At 41.6% G+C, this 16,195-nt stretch overlaps 1 protein-coding gene across 1 annotated transcript in view; it reads left to right on the top strand.

Moving 5' to 3' along the window:
* The window catches only part of LOC118394548 (protocadherin Fat 3-like), a 364,429-nt gene that overhangs the window by 290,289 nt on the left and 57,945 nt on the right, over positions 1-16,195 (top strand). Inside the window, exons 7-8 of the mRNA XM_052492922.1 lie at positions 10,144-10,283; positions 15,920-16,195. Of these exons, the coding sequence (XP_052348882.1) occupies positions 10,144-10,283; positions 15,920-16,195 (416 nt within the window). The remainder of the gene's footprint in view (positions 1-10,143; positions 10,284-15,919) is intronic.

Below are 16,195 nucleotides of genomic sequence, written 5' to 3'. Positions count from 1 at the left end.
GTCAGTGTGTGTTCCAGTGGGAGATACCTTCTGGCTTGTGCTTCCAGCTCTAAGCTCTCTCTGGCTATGGCTGCTCTCTCTGGCCTACTACTCTACTCTCCTGTATACCTCTCTCCTCCTCTTTTCTCTGCTCAATGCCTCACCTGTTTTCTCCTCTGGAATCACATCTCTCTCTCCTTCTCTCTCCCTCCTTTTAATTCCTCATCCCTTTGCCCTATGTATCTCCCTGTCCTTCCATTATTTCCTTACTTTACTCACCTTCTCTTTCCTCCTCCTCTTCCAACCCTTTTACCATTATCATTCCTCACCCTCATTCCTCACCCTCTCTCTTTCAACATCCTCCCCTTTTACCATTATCATTCCTCACCCTCATTCCTCACCCTCTCTCTTTCAACATCCTCCCCTTTTACCATTATCATTCCTCACCCTCATTCCTCACCCTCTCTCTTTCAACATCCTCCCCTTTTACCATTATCATTCCTCACCCTCATTCCTCACCCTCTCTCTTTCAACATCCTCCCCTTTTACCATTATCATTCCTCACCCTCATTCCTCACCCTCTCTCTTTCAACATCCTCCCCTTTTACCATTATCATTCCTCACCCTCTCTCTTTCAACATCCTCCCCTTTTACCATTATCATTCCTCACCCTCTCTCTTTCAACATCCTCCCCTTTTACCATTATCATTCCTCACCCTCTCTCTTTCAACATCCTCCCCTTTTACCATTATCATTCCTCACCCTCATTCCTCACCCTCTCTCTTTCAACATCCTCCCCTTTTACCATTATCATTCCTCACCCTCTCTCTTTCCCCCCGTTTCTGTCTCACATCCACTCCCCTTCACACCCTCTCCCCCTGTCTCTCTTCTTTCCTTTCTCCCTGTCTCACTCTTTCTCTCCTCTTCTCTCCTCTCTCAATGCTTCGTGTCTGGAAGGTCCCAGGCCTTTCCGTGAGATGTTCTATATACTGCAGACGGCTTGTGGCAGGAACTGTTCCACAGAAGGTATCTCAGTTTGACTCCGAACTGCTTTTTTCTGCTTCCTTTTCCTTTCCTTCCTCTTTTATTTTACCCATCATTCACCTGTGCTTTTCCCATCATTCACTGTGTGCCCAGTGCTGCTCATGCCTTCTTCTGATTGGTTGGTTTGAGACAAAGGGGGTGGGGCAGGTAACAGGAGTTTTCCCGACACAGAAGCTCGACAGAGTGGATGTGTGTGAGTTTGTGTTTTTGTGTGTGTGTTTGTGTAATGTACATCCCACTCAGAAGCTCAACAGAGTGTGGATGTGTGTTTTGGTGTGTTTGTGTGTGCTTCCCACATGTATAATGTACACTGTAACTCTTTCTTCCAAGGTTAACATAAGTGATTCGTTTTCGAGAAATTCCTTGCTGTACTAAATTGGCTATCAGACGCTGTGGTGTCCCTTTAGAGTGAAGCCCATATCTGCTGCCATGGCAACGGTCCCTGAGCGACCCTGGCGACAGCTTTGTCTAATGACCTGCTAAAGCATCAGTGTTTGGGGACACATCACGCCCACCATCCCTGAGCTGTCAGCGACACACACACACACACAGAGGTGGAAACACACGCACAAGCACACACACATGCAGGAACACAAGTACGGACACACACAAACACTTACCCACACAAAACAATGCACACACTCTTTTGTACTCACACAGACACACATACACGCACGCACGCACACACATACAGACACATACACTACATTATTACATACACCTCGCACTGACGACCCAATTAAGTGGATGGCTGGTTAGTGGGAGTTGTGGGTTAGGGGTGAACACATGGTCACTGTGCCCCTGGTTAGAGAGGGTCCCTCACTGTAACTGTCTGTTGCTCTGCCACAGGCACCTTTCCAATCAGAGGAACCAACAGGGAGAGGATGGAGGGAGAGAGAGGGAGAGGCGAGGGGTTGAGATAACGATAGAGAGAGGGAAAGAGAAAGAGGACAGGAGAAAATGAGAGAGGGACCGAGTGAAGAAGAGATGGAAAGTGGAGGAGTGAAATGAGAGATTTATTAAAAATGGAAGGAGCAGAGGTCAGAAGAGAAAGAGAGGAGAAGAGGCAAGACTTATTAAAGAGAGAGGGGCTTAGTGGAAGATGGAGAAAGGAAACACATAGGTGGTACAGCATCAGGGATGGATTGGATTAGAGGGAGGAGATGGAGGGAGTGTTATAGGAAAATGCCCAGGTGTGTGTGTGTGTGTGTGTGTGTGTGTGTGTGTGTGTGTGTGTGTGTGTGTGTGTGTGTGTGTGTGTGTGTGTGTGTGTGTGTGTGTGTGCGCTCAGGGGCCAGGTGAGAGTAGAGGAGCTAAACACTGTGATTCATTTACGGGCCAGACCCAGACAGCCCAGGCCATTATTCACCAGAAGACCGCACGCATATACACACCACGCTCACACACTGACACACACACACACACTTAATTATGCACCTGCACACACACACACACGTAAACACTAATCCACTGCTAAACGCATTACTGCCCAGAAAGTAAAACATAGTCATTTGACTATAATTTAGCTGCTATTAAACCTCCTAAAAACACACACACACACACACACACACACACACACACACACACACACACACACACACACACCGTCCAAACGGCTGCTGTTTTAATCACTCAATGTTTACCATGTTAACCACCCAGCCACCACATCCTATAAACACATCATGAAGTTGTCCTCTTATAGACGAGCCACCACAATCCCACGCTATATTCTGAGCAGATGGGTTCTATACGTCAAGTCAATCCAGACAGCTGTGTTCTATATATCAAGTCAATCCAGACAGCTGTGTTCTATATATCAAGTCAATCCAGACAGCTGTGTTCTATATATCAAGTCAATCCAGACAGCTGTGTTCTATATATCAAGTCAATCCAGACAGCTGTGTTCTATATATCAAGTCAATCCAGACAGCTGTGTTCTATATATCAAGTCAATCCAGACAGCTGTGTTCTATATATCAAGTCAATCCAGACAGCTGTGTTCTATATATCAAGTCAATCCAGACAGCTGTGTTCTATATATCAAGTCAATCCAGACAGCTGTGTTCTATATATCAAGTCAATCCAGACAGCTGTGTTCTATATATCAAGTCAATCTAGACAGCTGTGTTCTATATATCAAGTCAATCCAGACAGCTGGGTTCTATATATCAAGTCAATATAGACAGCTGTGTTCTATATATCAAGTCAATCCAGACTTCTATATATCAAGTCAATCTAGACAGCTGGGTTCTATATATCAAGTCAATCCAGACTTCTATATATCAAGTCAATCCAGACAGCTGTGTTCTATATATCAAGTCAATCCAGACTTCTATATATCAAGTCAATCCAGACTTCTATATATCAAGTCAATCCAGACAGCTGTGTTCTATATATCAAGTCAATCCAGACTTCTATATATCAAGTCAATCCAGACAGCTGTGTTCTATATATCAAGTCAATCCAGACTTCTATATATCAAGTCAATCCAGACAGCTGTGTTCTATATATCAAGTCAATCTAGACAGCTGTGTTCTATATATCAAGTCAATCCAGACAGCTGTGTTCTATATATCAAGTCAATCTAGACAGCTGTGTTCTATATATCAAGTCAATCTAGACAGCTGTGTTCTATATATCAAGTCAATCCAGACTTCTATATATCAAGTCAATCTAGACAGCTGTGTTCTATATATCAAGTCAATCCAGACTTCTATATATCAAGTCAATCCAGACAGCTGTGTTCTATATATCAAGTCAATCTAGACAGCTGTGTTCTATATATCAAGTCAATCTAGACAGCTGTGTTCTATATATCAAGTCAATCTAGACAGCTGTGTTCTATATATCAAGTCAATCCAGACAGCTGTGTTCTATATATCAAGTCAATCCAGACAGCTGTGTTCTATATATCAAGTCAATCCAGACAGCTGTGTTCTATATATCAAGTCAATCCAGACAGCTGTGTTCTATATATCAAGTCAATCCAGACAGCTGTGTTCTATATATCAAGTCAATCCAGACAGCTGTGTTCTATATATCAAGTCAATCCAGACTTCTATATATCAAGTCAATCCAGACAGCTGTGTTCTATATATCAAGTCTATCTAGACAGCTGTGTTCTATATATCAAGTCAATCCAGACTTCTATATATCAAGTCAATCTAGACAGCTGTGTTCTATATATCAAGTCAATCTAGACAGCTGTGTTCTATATATCAAGTCAATCTAGACAGCTGTGTTCTATATATCAAGTCAATCCAGACTTCTATATATCAAGTCAATCCAGACAGCTGTGTTCTATATATCAAGTCAATCTAGACAGCTGTGTTCTATATATCAAGTCAATCCAGACTTCTATATATCAAGTCAATCCAGACAGCTGTGTTCTATATATCAAGTCAATCCAGACAGCTGTGTTCTATATATCAAGTCAATCTAGACAGCTGTGTTCTATATATCAAGTCAATCCAGACTTCTATATATCAAGTCAATCCAGACAGCTGTGTTCTATATATCAAGTCAATCTAGACAGCTGTGTTCTATATATCAAGTCAATCCAGACAGCTGTGTTCTATATATCAAGTCAATCCAGACAGCTGTGTTCTATATATCAAGTCAATCTAGACAGCTGTGTTCTATATATCAAGTCAATCTAGACAGCTGTGTTCTATATATCAAGTCAATCCAGACTTCTATATATCAAGTCAATCCAGACAGCTGTGTTCTATATATCAAGTCAATCCAGACAGCTGTGTTCTATATATCAAGTCAATCTAGACAGCTGTGTTCTATATATCAAGTCAATCTAGACAGCTGTGTTCTATATATCAAGTCAATCTAGACAGCTGTGTTCTATATATCAAGTCAATCCAGACAGCTGTGTTCTATATATCAAGTCAATCCAGACAGCTGTGTTCTATATATCAAGTCAATCCAGACAGCTGGGTTCTATATATCAAGTCAATCCAGACAGCTGTGTTCTATATATCAAGTCAATCCAGACAGCTGGGTTCTATATATCAAGTCAATCTAGACAGCTGTGTTCTATATATCAAGTCAATCTAGACAGCTGTGTTCTATATATCAAGTCAATCTAGACAGCTGTGTTCTATATATCAAGTCAATCTAGACAGCTGTGTTCTATATATCAAGTCAATCTAGACAGCTGTGTTCTATATATCAAGTCAATCCAGACAGCTGTGTTCTATATATCAAGTCAATCCAGACAGCTGTGTTCTATATATCAAGTCAATCTAGACAGCTGTGTTCTATATATCAAGTCAATCTAGACAGCTGTGTTCTATATATCAAGTCAATCCAGACAGCTGTGTTCTATATATCAAGTCAATCTAGACAGCTGTGTTCTATATATCAAGTCAATCCAGACAGCTGTGTTCTATATATCAAGTCAATCTAGACAGCTGTGTTCTATATATCAAGTCAATCCAGACAGCTGTGTTCTATATATCAAGTCAATCCAGACAGCTGTGTTCTATATATCAAGTCAATCTAGACAGCTGTGTTCTATATATCAAGTCAATCCAGACAGCTGTGTTCTATATATCAAGTCAATCCAGACAGCTGTGTTCTATATATCAAGTCAATCCAGACAGCTGTGTTCTATATATCAAGTCAATCCAGACAGCTGTGTTCTATATATCAAGTCAATCCAGACAGCTGTGTTCTATATATCAAGTCAATCTAGACAGCTGGGTTCTATATATCAAGTCAATCCAGACAGCTGTGTTCTATATATCAAGTCAATCCAGACAGCTGTGTTCTATATATCAAGTCAATCCAGACAGCTGTGTTCTATATATCAAGTCAATCCAGACAGCTGTGTTCTATATATCAAGTCAATCTAGACAGCTGGGTTCTATATATCAAGTCAATCCAGACAGCTGGGTTCTATATATCAAGTCAATCCAGACAGCTGGGTTCTATATATCAAGTCAATCCAGACAGCTGTGTTCTATATATCAAGTCAATCTAGACAGCTGTGTTCTATATATCAAGTCAATCCAGACAGCTGTGTTCTATATATCAAGTCAATCCAGACTTCTATATATCAAGTCAATCCAGACTTCTATATATCAAGTCAATTCAGACAGCTGTGTTCTATATATCAAGTCAATTCAGACAGCTGTGTTCTATATATCAAGTCAATCCAGACTTCTATATATCAAGTCAATCCAGACAGCTGTGTTCTATATATCAAGTCAATCCAGACTTCTATATATCAAGTCAATCCAGACAGCTGTGTTCTATATATCAAGTCAATTCAGACAGCTGTGTTCTATATATCAAGTCAATCCAGACTTCTATATATCAAGTCAATCCAGACAGCTGTGTTCTATATATCAAGTCAATCCAGACTTCTATATATCAAGTCAATCCAGACAGCTGGGTTCTATATATCAAGTCAATCCAGACTTCTATATATCAAGTCAATCCAGACTTCTATATATCTAATCAATCCAGACAGCTGGTTTCTATATATCAAGTCAATCCAGACTTCTATATATCAAGTCAATCCAGACTTCTATATATCAAATCAATCCAGACAGCTGGTTTCTATATATCAAGTCAATCCAGACAGCTGTGTTCTATATATCAAGTCAATCCAGACTTCTATATATCAAGTCAATCCAGACAGCTGGTTTCTATATATCAAGTCAATCCAGACTTCTATATATCAAGTCAATCCAGACTTCTATATATCAAATCAATCCAGACAGCTGGTTTCTATATATCAAGTCAATCCAGACTTCTATATATCAAGTCAATCCAGACTTCTATATATCTAATCAATCCAGACAGCTGGTTTCTATTTATCAATTCAATCCAGACTTCTATATATCTAATCAATCCAGACAGCTGGTTTCTATATATCAAGTCAATCCAGACTTCTATATATCAAGCCAATCTAGACAGCTGGGTTCTATATATCAAGCCAATCTAGACAGCTGGGTTCTATATATCAAGCCAATCTAGACAGCTGGGTTCTATATATCAAGCCAATCTAGACAGCTGGGTTCTATATATCAAGCCAATCTAGACAAAGCATGACTGTGATGATGATGCCAATTCAGTTTTATCCTATTTCCCCAGCCTATAACAATCAATCCCAGAAATCCCAGACTCCCTACTCACTCAATCAAACTATATCTCAGCCATTTTCTCAACCGATTGAAGCTAGTTAGCGAAGTATTCATGGTACTCATTAACTAATTTCTGAACAGAGTGACGATTGTCCTCCTTTCCCTCTTCTTTAGTTAATTTGCTTTGTTTTATCTATTTACGCCAAACACAAACTTTCTCCCATCCTCCTTCGTTGAAAGGAAGATAAATATGCCTCTTTATCGGTTGTGCTGCCTGCCAGAGTGTTTTTAAGCACTGGAGCGGCTTCCCTTCCTAATCTGAATGGAGAGACTGAGGGAAGCAATTTTAGCATTCAACAGAGGGTTTAATAACAGCCATGTCGCTGTGGGTTCGGTTTCCCCTCTATAATTTGGTGGAAGGAAACTGTTCTTTTTCCGGTCGCCCGGGTTTCTGCCGTGCCAAACCTCAGTGCCTCCTTTCCCAAAATGGAGGGTTGGGTTGGTTGGGTCATATAGGATGGCTCCAGACAGACAGACAGAGGCACTTCTGAAGCCTCCATAGTTGGATTTTAATCCTCTTCAATGGCTTATTTTTCATAATACTGTACGCTTTATTTTATTGTCATGTATGTTGCACTCCTCTAATGAGTGTAAAATCATCTGTTACGGATATGATTCTTATCAGCATACTGAACTGTAAAAGCACTAGATTACTGTTAGCAGAAGTGAATGGAAAGAGAAAGGGGCGTGGCTGTTTTTAGTGTCTTCCTTTTGAGGAAAGCTATTAGGACTCCATCACTGGAGTTATAATTGTTTAAGAGACAAATGATGGAGAACTGGAAGTGTTTATCCTAACCCAAGCACAAATAGGACACACACACACACACACACACACACACACACACACACACACACACACACACACACACACACACACACACACACACACACACACACACACACACACACACACACACACACACACACACACACACACACACACGGTTGAGTGGTGGAGTGTTATAGCCTTAGCTGATGCTGGGCTGAGGTCATGGCTTTATTAAACAGAGACGCCGGGGTGGAATCCCTTTGAGTCTGCACCACGAGTGCCACACACACACACACGCGCACACACACACACACACACACACACACACACACACACACACACACACACACACACACACACACACACACACACACACACACACACACACACACACACACACACACACACACACACACACACACACATAATCTCAGTCATACACACATACTCATTCAATATATTTATACATTTCTTAATTCCGTTCTTTTACTTTTAGATGTGTGTGTATTGTTGTGCATTGTTAGATATTACTGCACTGTTGGAGCTAGGAACACAAGCATTCCGCGACACCCACAATAACATCTGCATGTGACCAATACAATGTGATTTGATTTGATAGTATACACACAGGCATGCAGACAAGCAGACACTTTCTCACATTCTCTTACCCTCACACACATACGACACACATACTCTGGACCCTTACATCACACCACACTGAGCTGTGAGCTGGGATCCGCGTGAGGCCTAAATGTCAATTTAAATCAATTAGGTAGCAGAGATGAGGCTGTGGTTTAATTACAGCCGGTCTTAGTGGGCTCATTTCAGACTCAAACCCATTCACGGCTGGAGCTCCATTGACACAGGCTCTGTTAATTCAGTATTTGAGGGCTCTGTTAATTCAGTCTTTGAAGGCTCTGATAATTCAGTCTTTGAAGGCTCTGTTAATTCAGTCTTTGAGGGCTCTGTTAATTCAGTCTTTGAATGCTCTGTTAATGCAGTCTTTGAGGGCTCTGTTAATTCAGTCTTTGAGGGCTCTGTTAATTCAGTCTTTGAAGGCTCTGTTAATTCAGTCTTTGAAGGCTCTGTTAATTCAGTCTTTGAGGGCTCTGTTAATTCAGTCTTTGAAGGCTCTGTTAATTCAGTCTTTGAGGGCTTTGTTAATTCAGTCTTTGAATGCTTGGTTAATTCAGTCTTTGAAGGCTCTGTTAATTCAGTCTTTGAGGGCTCTGTTAATTCAGTCTTTGATGGCTCTGTTAATTCAGTCTTTGATGGCTCTGTTAATTCAGTCTTTGAGGGCTCTGTTAATTCAGTCTTTGAAGGCTCTGTTAATTCAGTCTTTGAAGGCTCTGTTAATTCAGTCTTTGAAGGCTCTGTTAATTCAGTCTTTGAGGGCTCTGTTAATTCAGTCTTTGAGGGCTTTGTTAATTCAGTCTTTGAAGGCTCTGTTAATTCAGTCTTTGAGGGCTCTGTTAATTCAGTCTTTGAGGGCTCTGTTAATTCAGTCTTTGAAGGCTCTGTTAATTCAGTCTTTGAAGGCTCTGTTAATTCAGTCTTTGATGGCTCTGTTAATTCAGTCTTTGAAGGCTCTGTTAATTCAGTCTTTGATGGCTCTGTTAATTCAGTCTTTGAAGGCTCTGTTAATTCAGTCTTTGAGGGCTCTCTTGTTTACTGGGTCTCTGTCTCTTAATTGTTATTTGGAAGAGGAGTAAAGACTTCAGTTTGTCACAGTCTCATTGGATCTGTCTGAACCTAGTAATTACTCACAGATTGTTAGGAAGACACACACACACACACACATACATACACACACAGACACTTGTGTTTGTGAAGCAAGTGATTGTGCATGCCCACTCCCTATTTGTTTATGTGTGTGCACTTTTTTGTGTAATGTTGTATGTATGTTTGTGTCTATTTATGTATTCCCTGGCAGAGAGCCAGGAATTGTTCAGATCATACACTTCCCACAACACTGTCACAGCCACAATTCAGTCTCCGTCTCTGTTTTTCACTATCACAGATCCATACACTTGTTAAAAAATATTTTTACTTGTGATAGAGTTTGTGTGCGAGAGGTAGAGAGAGAAGAGCATGTGAGTGAGAGAGAAAAGAGTGTGATATTAATAAACTAGTCCCCCCCCATCTGTCTCTAAACCCCTCTGCTCTCTATCCCCCCCTCCTGGCCAGGCGGTAACACTGACAGTCTGTTTGACATAGAGAAGGGCGTGGGCACCATCATCATCGCTAAGCCTCTTGACGCTGAGCAGCGCTCCTTCTACAACATGACTGTGGAGGTGACGGACGGGACCAACTCTGCAGCCACACAGGTACTGCAGCTGGAGTCACAACATATCATATCTCTATTTATTCTCAGAAAGAGCCAAATCTCCTACCTGTACATGTTGATTTTGGCGTGCTACCACCTATACACTGAACATCTGAATATGCATAAACACGCATGCACCCTCACACACACCATCATAAAGTACATGATAAACCACATACAGTACCAGTCAAAAGTTTGGACACACTTACTCATTCCAGGGTTTTTCTTTATTTTTACATTCTACATTGTAGAATAATAGTGAAGATATAAAAACTATGAAATAGCACATATGCAATCATGTAACCAAGAAAGTATATTTTATATTTGAAATGTTTCAAGGTAGCCACCCTTTGCCTTGATGACAGCTTTGCACACTCTTGGCATTCTCTCAACCAGCTTCATGAGGTAGTCACCTGGAATGCATTTCATTTAACAATTTCAATTAACAGGTGTGCCTTGATACAAGTCAATGTGCGGAATTTCTTTCCTTCTTAATGTGTTTGAGCCAATCAGTTGTGTTGTGACAAAGTAGGGGTGGTATACAGAAGATAGCCCTATTTGGTATAAGATTAAGTCCATATTATGGCAAGAACAGCTCGAATAAGCAAAGAGAAACGACAGTCCATCATTACTTTAAGACATGGTCAGTCAATCCGGAAAATTTCAAGAACTTCAAAGTCGCAAAAACCTTCAACCGCTATGATAAAACTGAGTCTCATGAGGACCGCCACAGGAAAGGAGGACCCAGAGTCACCTCTGCTGCAAAGGATAAGTTCGTTACAGTTAACTGCTCCTCAGATTGCAGCCCAAATAAATGCTTCACAGAGTTCAAGTAACAGCCACATCTCAACATCAACTGTTCAGAGGAGACTGGGTGAATCAGGCCTTCATGGTCAAATTGCTGCAAAGAAACCACTACTAAAGGATAATAATAAGAAGAGACTTGGTTGGACCAAGAAACACGAGTAATGGACATACGGTTGGGAATCTGTCTGATGAGTCCAAATGTACGATCTTTGGTTCCAACTGCCGTGTCTTTGTGAGACGCAGAGTTGGTGAACGGATGATCTCTGCATGTGTGGTTCCCACCGCGAAGCATGGAGGAGGAGGTGATGTTTTGCAAGGAGGAATGGGAAAAAATGTCAGTCTCTCGATGTGCAAAACTGATAGAGACATACCCCAAGCGACTTACAGCTGTAATCGCAGCAAAAGGTGGCGCTACAAAGTATTAACTTAAGGGGGCTGAATGTTTTTGCACGCCCAATTTTTCACTTTTTGATTTGTTAAAAAAGTTTGAAATATCCAATAAATGTCGTTCCACTTCATGATTTTGTCCCACTTGTTGTTGATTCTTCACAAAAAAATACAGTTTTATATCTTTATGTTTGAAGCCTGAAATGTGGCAAAAGGTCGCAAAGTTCAAGGGGGCCGAATACTTTCGCAAGGCACTGTATTTGAGATAGTTGGGGATGAGTTGGACCTCAGAATGAAGGGAAAGCAGCCAACAAGTGCTCAGCATATGTGGGGTCTCCTTCAAGACTGTTGGAAAAGCATTCCTCATGAAGCAGGTTGAGAGAATGCCATGAGTGTACAATGCTGTCATGAAGGCAACAGGTGGCGACTTTGAAGAATCTCAAATATATTTTGATTTTGGCTACTACATGTGTTATTTCATAGTTTTGATGTCTTCACTATTATTCTACAATGTAAAAAATAGTAAAAAATAAAGAAAACCCTTGAATAAGTAGGTGTGTCCAACCTTTTGACTGGTACTGTATGTGCTTCTAATAGTTACATTTGAAACCATATACACAGACCTCGCCTTCATAGACAGACACTACACCCCCATTCCCAATGACATTTATTTTTCTTTCCATCCACCATTTTGAAAAACGTCTTTACATGGTTTGATGGATGGCGCCCGTCACATTGTCACATGAATGATGGCGTGCGGCTTGTCAAAGTCCTATCAGAGTGATCGGAGCACTCTCTTCCCCCACGTTTAATTCCTCTGGTCATGGACGCCATATGTACAGAGGACAATAGCCTCCCCTGTCCTGTCACGTCCTGCTCTGATCCTTTGCACTGTTCAGGCTGTGCTATGGTTGCACATTCCAAACAAAAAGGAACAAGATTTTTACTGTGTAAACTGAGCTCGTGTGAAGATCATCAATCTCTGTTTAAGTTAGGACTGTCATGTTCTAAAGTGGTTTGGACACAATTTAAATATCGCAATTTAAATATTGCAATTTAAATATCACAATTTAAATATCACAATTTAAATATCGCAATTTAAATTGATAGGAAATATACCTGTATTTCTCTTTCCTCTTTTAGATGTCATGTCATATACAATGTGTGTTCATTGTGTGTTAAATGCAGGTGACTGTGGCAGAACAGGACACAGACACACACACACACACACACACACACACACACACACACACACACACACACACACACACACACACACACACACACACACACACACACACACACACACACACACACACACACACACACACACACACACAGACATACAGTAGAATGGATTAGCATTTTTATAGAGCGGAAGGGAATGCGCTGACATATGGAATGTGCTTGCAAGACACCTTATAATTTCCCTATGACAGTCCGTTTCACGCATATGTCACTCTACCTGTTCTCTCCGTTGTCATTTTCAGGGCCAGTGCTTTTCAATACCCAGGAATTAGTCGTGCGAAAAGGACAAATTCATACATATAATTTATATTCATATGTATTTTGTCATTTTGTCATATCCGTCTGTCTGTCCTGTTCCTACGGTGCATGGCAACGTTTTTGTAAAGCATTCTGAGACTATGTGACAGTGAAACTAGTTCCCCGGTGAAAATGATAGTTTGCTGATAGTGATCATGCTATAGATTTAGATTATTATGAACACATTCACTCACATCACATTTTTCAATTTCCCCCCTCTCCCTTTCATCGCTCTCGCTCTCCCTCTGTTCGTTCAGAATGATAGCTGGAGGGAACTACAACGGAGCTTTACTGCTGTGTGCCCTGAAAGGGAGAGCCAACCCACTGCGCACAGATGTCAATTCAACATCTATTCCTCGTTGGTTCAACGTAATATCATTGAAATGACAGCGCTGATTCAACCAGTGTGTGCCCAGTGGGTATCCTCATTAAGTACAGAGGTCTAGTAGCTAGCTAGAGCACAGGAAGCCAAAAACATCCCCTCTCAGCTACTCTACTCTCTACTCAGACTGTGTAGCTCTTTCTGTCTAAGTCGGTCCATTAAACCATGTCACACCCTGCGTGATGGTACCTGTTCACGTTGTCCAAACCCCATTGCTATTCATTCCAACACACACACACACACACACACACACACACACACACACACACATCACAGTCCCTACACTAAATCCCTATGGGTGTACAATACACCCCCCCTGGACAGAAGGATGAAGTTAGAAGCTAACGTTGAACAGAGCCTGACATCAGCATGAGCAGCTGACTGAAATTAAGCTAGCTATAATCAAAAGATGGGCTACTAGAAGTTCTTATAACAAAGAGTAGTGAGACAGACAGTGGTGAGTCAGGCTGCAATGGAGGAGGCAAAGGAGATATTGTCTCGCTATTGTTATTTTACTGCTGCTCTTTAATTACTTGTTACTTTTATTTATTATCCTTAGCCTTATTTATTTTAACTGCATTGTTGGTTAGGTGCGCGTAAGTAAGCAGTTCACTAGTCCTTAACCTGTTGTATTCAGCCCATGTGACTAATAACATTGGATTTGATTTGATATGCAGAGAGGGGAAGCATTGGAGGAAGCAGGGAGAGAGGGTAGTTGTACAATGGTTCCCAAACTTGGGGTCCGGGACCCATGTGGGGTCCCCTAAAATGTAAAAAGGGTCCCCAGTCTTTAATCTTATTACATTTTAGAGACAACTAAGGGCCTTTTACACTGTCAGAATTCACTTTCATGTGTTGGGATACCCTTTGGGAGCTAAAATGTAGTCGTCTATGGTATAAAGACAATTGAAATATAAATACAATTTAATATTATGTACACTGAACAGAAATATAAATGCAACATGCAACAATTTCAAAGATTTCAGGAAATCAGTCAATTTCATCAGTCCTGGCCTCCCGGGTGGCGCAGTGGTTAAGGGCACTGTACTGTAGCGCCAGCTGTGCCATCAGAGACCCTGGGTTCATGCCCAGGCCGAGGTCCGTTGGGCGACGCACAATTGGCCTAGCGTTGTCTGGGTTAGGGAGGGCTTGGTCAGTAGGGATGTCCTTGTCTCATCGCACACCAGCGACTCCTGTGGCGGGCTGGGTGCAGTGTGCGCTAGCCAAGGTTGCCAGGTGTACAGTGTTTACTCTGACACATTGGTGCGGCTGGCTTCCGGGTTGGATGTGCGCTGTGTTAAGAAGCAGTGCGGCTTGGTTGGGTTGTGTATCGGAGGACGCATGACTTTCAACCTTCGTCTCTCCCAAGCCCGTATGGGAGTTGTAGCGATGAGACAAGATAGTAACTACTAAACAATTGGACACTATGAAAAGGGGTAAAATAAAAAATAGTGGTGAAACATGTATTTTTGAATTACTTAAAAATCATACAATGTGATTTTCTAGATTTTTGTTTTAGATTCCGTCTCTCACAGTTGAAGTGTACCTATGATAAAAAGTACAGACCTCTACATGCTTTGTATGTAGGAGAAACCTGCTAAATCGGCAGTGTATCAAATACTTGTTCTCCCCACTGTATGGACCTTTTCTCTACTGTATTATTGACTGTATGCTTGTTTACTCCATGTGTAACTGTGTTGTTGTTTGTGTCGCACTGCTTTGCTTTATCTTGGCCAGGTCGCAGTTGTAAATGAGAACTTGTTCTCAACTAGCCTACCTGGTTAAATGAAGGTGAAATAAAATAAAATAAAAAATAGTAAGTTAATAAAAAAAATTCATGAGGTTGTGGCTATATACTGCCATCTCTTGGCGACTAGAAACAATTGCATAATAGGAACTATTACAAATTGATGGTCCTTGAAAATCAATATTAATTATTGAAAACGTCCTTGAATTTGACTTGCCACTACTGTCTGTACGAACCCTGAAACACACACGGCTCACATACACACCTGTAACACGTGCTGACAGTAGAGCCAGTCATGAGAGGCTGTCCATCACAGATGGAGCCTCAGCCTGATGCCCAATGGGGGAAATCTCCGCTGGTCACCGGCAGGAAGACCTCTGCTGCTTCTGTCTTATATTTAGCCTTCCCTGCCGTTGGCCTCCCAATACGCCCTTCTTACGCAACTCAACCGCCTCATCTGCGATGGGAATCTGCCGTTTGTGACTCACAAGGTTTCCATGAGTCATCAACTCTCAACACAGTATATGGCACACAACAAGCACGTCAGCAAACATATGTCTCGATTGGCATATCAGGTACATGGGTGTATATAAATACATGACCCGCAAAAAACCTCTTATTCACATAACAGTTGTGACAGACTCGCAAATATGTTATGGCCTACCCTTCACTCCCACTGAAGACTGAAGACAAAAACATGTGTGTTGTAGTACTATGACATATTGGCCTAACCCTACCCACAACAACCCTCTCTACTTCTCCTCTCTAGGTCCACATCACAGTGTTGGACAACAACGACAACGCTCCTGTCTTCTCTCAGCCCACCTATGACATCACCATCTCTGAGGACACGCCCCCGGAGACGGAGGTGGTCCAGGTTTTGGCGTCAGACCGTGACGAGCGCCACCGTCTCACCTACTCCCTCCACAGCGCCATCGACCCCTCCAGCCTGCGTCTGTTCCGTATTGACCCCAACACTGGCACGGTGTATACTACAGAGAGACTGGACCACGAGGCTAGAGCACAACACATCCTCACTGTCATG

The sequence above is a fragment of the Oncorhynchus keta genome, chromosome 1, assembly GCF_023373465.1.
Source record: "Oncorhynchus keta strain PuntledgeMale-10-30-2019 chromosome 1, Oket_V2, whole genome shotgun sequence".
In the NCBI taxonomy this organism is placed as follows: Eukaryota; Metazoa; Chordata; class Actinopteri; order Salmoniformes; family Salmonidae; genus Oncorhynchus; species Oncorhynchus keta.
This window is presented reverse-complemented; position numbering and strand designations above follow the sequence as displayed.